We start from the raw sequence: 5,763 nt of genomic DNA on the forward strand, positions 1-5,763 counted from the left end.
CAGCAGTGATACGACAACCGAAGAACGGGTGATCGATGGAGTCCAGTGTGTCATGCACAAGAACCGCTATCAATTCTGCCATACAAAAGTAAAAGGTTTTCGGTAGGAAGTCTGTGCTTAGTGATAAGCCAAATAAAATTATGTGATCAATTTTTATTACACTCGAGTACGCAAGTGAAAGCACAAATGAGATCTTCACGCATTGACACCATGAAAAGAAAAAGTACACAACCATCTTTATTTCATCCAAATGGGAGCTTACAGTATCATCTTAATCATACCCAAATGTTGAATCATTAGAACCCTTTGCAACACGAGCTTCACTCATGGCGTAGATTTCAGGGGTCCCATTTTTCGCAGTACCATTTTACCGTGTCGTCAAAACACGGACCAGCGGGTACTATGACCCAATCACAACAGCGGCATCGGCCGATATCTCTAGACCCGACATACACCGGGAAAGTGTGAAGTGTAGAACGTACTGTTCTCAGGTAGATCTAAATCATCAAATCAAATCCCCATTGAGAACCAGAAGGGATCTGGTGGGTGCCGAGATCTCTCTCTCTTTGGATTTACAACGAACGGTAAGGTCCGGTTGTCCTGGTAATTCATTGTGCAGTTTCACTTGAGTATACATTGGATTTTGGGAGATGGCTTGTGAGAGGACAAAAATCATTCCGAATACTAGGAAAAGCTCGATTGACGAGCCCATATTCGCAATCTGTGTTCTTCTTGTTTTGTTTGTTTCGGAATATGGATACAGTGGAGTGCGGTGGAGCGAGCAATTTAAGGAAATTTAGAGTTTTCATATGGTAAGACCGGATATAATTATATCAACCCAATTTTTACCCCAAAAAAAAAAAAAAAAAAAAAACAAAAGAAGATTGCCCTAAGATTATTCAATGGCAATTTATAGTGGTGGCCTCAAATTTACTCTCTTTCTTTTTCCTTTTTCTTCTTTTAAGGTTTCTGTTTTTATGTAGGATTTAGTTACAAATTAGATGAAATTCCCATTTATTATTTTATTTTTTTTGGTGAAAAATTCCCATCTATCATTTAAAGACACTATTTTTTAATAAAAAATTAGATTTATTTCCATAAAAATTATTTTTGACAAAAAGAGAAATTTTCAAAAAAATCTTGTTCTTTTTTACTTTATGATCAAATTTCAAGATAAATTGTCGAGTTAAATCTAGAAAATAATTTAATTCCACAACATTATATATTATGGCTCTCTTCGTTCTTGGAATGGAGTAAGGTAGAAACAGAAAGTGAACATGAATTAAAACTACATTACTCATTAGTACTCTTTTTTTATCAACCAAGATGCAATGCAAACCAAGTCAATCACTTTGCTAGAAGTATCTCTCTAATTATGAATATATCTCAAATCACCATTCTGAGTATCTATCCGATTAATTGTAACTTCTATTTACTATAGATAGCCACTCGATAAAGCCCATAAATAGGCTCATTTATAGTTCAATTAGATAAACAGAAAGTTCCACAACTTTATTTTCTGCTTTACATTTATCACAGTTAATCCTTGTAGGACAATACTCAAACAATTGATCAGCTAGTGCATTGCCAAATCCCCAATTGTCGAATGACCCAGTGCGACACAGATCGCAAGCATGTCGAGTTGCGATGATGAAACCATTGAGAAGAGATGAATAGAGACTTGTTTCTTTAACATGTAAATAATTCGCTGCCACAGCTAGATGCTTGACAATTTGCTAAAGACATCAGTGTTATGTATGTACAATGAATGGACAGGTACTGGTGAAAATGAGCTAGATTATGACTATCAGCACATCATAACATCAAGAAAACGAGTTCCTGAACGGCAGGAACATCCCTGACCTTCTTCAGAGTTTCCTCATTGGGTTGTTGGTCCACCGTGATCGAGATCATCATCAACCGCGTACGAAGAGCCATTTTGTCAGCCTTCATGGAACTGATGTTCACATTCGCCTCTCCCAAAATGCTTCCGATCTTCCCAATCAAACCTGGTTGGTCGACTACTATGCAAAGCAATATGCTTCCTTCTAACTGGACATTTACTTCGAGACTCCCTATTTTTGTCAAATACGAAACTCCATCTCTTACCCGTCCCTCTACTTCAATCTCCCCGGACTTTGCTAAGGCACTGGCGAATGTGGATTCTGCGTTGGCAATCTGAACCTGGATATACTCAAGAGGGTACTCTGGTGAGCCATGCAAAGCCATTCGTTCTTCAGTGATTCTTAGTCCTCTTTGCTTAGCAACGGAATCTCCATTTACCCAGTTGACAATAACACAGGATATAGGTTCGATCAGGCCCTTGATTATCCTTGTGCGGAGCAGTTTGGTGTCAAGTTGATCAGGTTCTCTAGCAGAAGCATACGTAACTTTTACTGTCTTCAGGCCACCTCTTCCTGCTATTAATTTAACGATGAATCTCCCTAACTTGTTCTCAAGATCAAGAAATGGTTTCAACTCTGCAAGAACCTGAAACAAGAAAATGCAATAACTGAGAGTGAGGCAAGTACCACAGTACAGAAACATTTGAAACTGCATAATGTAGAATTTTGCAGTTCTGCCAATACTTAAAATGGTTAGCCGTCAAATGAAGATAGAAATTTTTAGGATGCTTATTATCTTTAAATATTATGAGATCCAATGTCAAATAGAGGAAGGAACTCGAAGAGTTGATCCTTAAAATAACAAATGAAGAAGAAAGGTGGCTAATTGGGACAATCAGAGAACCTAAAAATGGAAGGGAAGTGGAGTTCAGATTCATCAAAGAGAGACTCGCAAAATCTACCTCATAGTCAGAAGAGGATTTGTTGAGATGATTGTAATGACAAGTTAGACTTATACTACAAGTGCAAACATTTTCTACACAAACTGCACCGATGTAGCAGTATATATCTTGCTCATAAAGAACACACACAACTATCGATTGTCAACCCGCTAGCCATGCATCAGTATCAAGAACAGAAAACTACTTATAACAACAACTCAAGTGAATCCAAATTCGAAGAGGGCCATTAGAAATGAAAAGAAAAGCATCTTCCAGAAAAGAGTTGAATGTAGCTAATAGCCTTCTGAGGTGAAATGGTGACTTCCCATTTCTCTGCCAACAGCAAAAAACAAGGGAAACAAGAACTTCATTGCAACAAAATACCATGAAGATAGAGAGGAGAGAAAGGCAGTTGGAACAGCGTGGAGCATGAGAAGGCAAATAGATAACGAATGCAATAGTGATACCTCCAGAGCAACCAATGGTTCATTGACTACAGTAGCAGGAAGGTTTCCTTTTAAAGCTTTAATAACTGCTTCTGCAATTTCAATCCCTACTTCTTCCTGCGTTTTACTGCCATTGTTAGTCAATACCATAAACCAAAATGTTCGTACTTACATAAACTGCACTTATTTGACTGACCTGAGCTTCAAAAGTGCTTGCTCCAAGGTTAGGGGTTACAATAACATTCTCATGGTGAATCAACTTGCTGGATCTTGCCAGAGGCTCCTCCAAAAGTACATCGAGTGCTGCCTAACAATGAACTCCTTCAAATTTCTATGCGACACAAATAGCGTGTCCTAGAGATGAAAATATGTACCTGAGACACCACTCCTGCATCAAGTGCCCTCACCAGAGAGTCTTCATCAATTAATCCTTCGTGGGCAACATTGAGGATTTGAACTCCTCTTTTCATCTTAGCAAAGGTCTCATCATTGAGCATCTTTCTTGTAGCAGGAGTAAGATGCATGTGTAAAGAGATGAAATCAGCTATTGCTATGGCCTTATCGAAGCTAACCAGCTCTACGCCTATTGCAAGGGCAAGATACTCAGAGGCATATGGATCGTATGCAATAACATGCATTCCGAGACCTTTGGCACGGCGAGCAACTTCAGATCCAACCTCTCCAAAGCCCATCACAGCCAAGGTCTTCCCCGAAAGGCATTTGCCCATATATTTCCTTCTTTGCCAATTACCTGCATTCAGCAGAGCACATACCTTATGAAAATTTCGAAGATTTTGGCTCAAGATATGAGTCGAAATCCTTAATCATTGGTCACCATGTTAATTCGTTATTTTATTATGTTGATACAGAGAGGTGCAGAACTTTACTTTGTCGTTGTCCATGTTCAAAAGTGACAGAAGATGATTAAGGAACAAAACGGCACATGATATGCTACTTCAAATACTTATGTCGTGTTTATAACCATTCAAGTACTTGTGTATTGATGAATAGACAATCTACAGGGATACGGGTAACTAACAATGTTCACAACTGGAAAACAGTTTGGCGAAAGAGGAGAAGAGAAATAAAAGAAACAGATGGAATGTCATTAAACTGAAAAACAGAGAAGCTTTCACATGAACAAGTCTTCTAAAAGGAAAAAAGAGAAAAATATAGCCTTCCAAAAAAGGTCAGATCTAGTCCTGGAGGATGCCTTGATCATATTTTCAGAAGACAGCTTCATTGAATTTTACGATATCGAATGACACGTGATCTGCTGGTGGCCGTTCTGAATTGGACTAGGTCATACATCATATACTAATCCTTCATGCTTAGATTCCAGAATCCAATGTCCCTTTTTATCTGATTAGCTGCTATGAATAAACCAGATCATTGACTTAATCTAGTATTCATATATTTCTCGATGGATCATCGGCCTACAAGCTGCAGAGAAGCGATGTCTTCCACGATCGAGATAAGCAGATGATGCCGCTAATTCCAGCTGAGTGATTCATCGGCAAAAACGTCTTTTTATTTAAGCATTGACTAAGAATAAAATTGTAGTCAAACGAAGTAAGTTAAGAGGAGTCCCATGGACTTCAAATTCTTAACATGGTCCGGATGCTTCCTCAGATACGACAACTTTGCAGTGACTTCACACGATCATTGCTTTAGTCTTTTTTAAATCAAACAATGGCTTCCAGCAAATTTAAGAAAAAATGGGACTGACCAAATTTGACGGAAATGGTTGCTCGAGCGATGTTCCTTGCCATGGCCGTCAAGAGGGCGATGGCATGCTCGGCCACTGCCGCTGTACTCGCGTTCGGCGCGTTCACCACCAGGCACCGGCTCTCGTTTGCTGCCACCAAATCCACATTGTCTACGCCGAACCCAGCGATTCCGACAACCTTCAACCTCCCGCGGGACAACTGGAAGACTTCCTCGCCCACCTTCGTCTCGCTGCTCACGATCAGGGCCTCGCAGAGCGCGGCTCTCTGGCCGAGCTCCCCGGGATCGAGATCAATGGAGTAGTCGACGATGTCAACGTGTCTCCGGAGGAGCTCGAGGCCCGCTTGTCCAAACTCCTCCGCCACAAGAACAGTGAGATTCCCGCCTCGGTCACCAGCAGTTCTTGACGCCACGCAGGGCCTCGCGGGGAGCAGGCTCCGGCGGTGATAGGAGGAGGAGGGACGAGAAGCTGCGAGAGGGAGAGAGCTTTTCGTGAGCTCGACCGGAATCATATTGGTCGCCGCCATGAGTGATGGCTATCGTTTTTCAAGCTAAGGAGATGGTTAGATCGTGGAGCTTCGAAGATGGGTTCTTGGACGTGGCTATGGCGGTTTTGTCAAGGCAATGGAGAAGATGAAGCGGAGGGAGAGTTCGCGGAAGAAGAGAAGAAACGGGTAGAGAGAGATTCACGAATCAAGTGCATGCACAGGCTTTTAAAACTAGCCAAACTAGTTGGCGGGTCCAAGTGATTTTTAAAATAAGGTGGAATATATATATATATATATATATATATATATATATATA

At 40.6% G+C, this 5,763-nt stretch overlaps 1 protein-coding gene across 1 annotated transcript; it reads right to left on the bottom strand.

Annotated features, from left to right (window-relative positions):
- Positions 1-1,798: 1,798 nt before the first annotated feature.
- Positions 1,799-5,486, bottom strand: LOC104455301 (D-3-phosphoglycerate dehydrogenase 3, chloroplastic). The gene is made up of 5 exons (XM_010070113.2): positions 4,961-5,486; positions 3,606-3,982; positions 3,428-3,538; positions 3,253-3,348; positions 1,799-2,490 (listed from the first exon to the last, which is right to left on the bottom strand). The coding sequence occupies exons 1-5, from the start codon at positions 5,484-5,486 to the stop codon at positions 1,816-1,818; spliced, it is 1,785 nt and encodes a 594-aa protein (XP_010068415.2). The 3' UTR covers positions 1,799-1,815.
- Between the last annotated feature and the right edge of the window lie 277 nt (positions 5,487-5,763).

This window comes from Eucalyptus grandis, chromosome 7 (assembly GCF_016545825.1).
Source record: "Eucalyptus grandis isolate ANBG69807.140 chromosome 7, ASM1654582v1, whole genome shotgun sequence".
Taxonomy (NCBI): Eukaryota; Viridiplantae; Streptophyta; class Magnoliopsida; order Myrtales; family Myrtaceae; genus Eucalyptus; species Eucalyptus grandis.

Bases quoted from the DNA above. Each gene is read 5' to 3' on its own strand.
- LOC104455301 (XM_010070113.2), bottom strand. From the start codon at position 5,486: ATGGCGGCGACCAATATGATTCCGGTCGAGCTCACGAAAAGCTCTCTC. The intron at 3,983-4,960 runs GTCAGTCCCATT...TGCTGAATGCAG, and splicing joins AACCATTTCCGTCAAATTTG to GTAATTGGCAAAGAAGGAAA. The intron at 3,539-3,605 runs GTACATATTTTC...GTTCATTGTTAG, and splicing joins ATGCAGGAGTGGTGTCTCAG to GCAGCACTCGATGTACTTTT.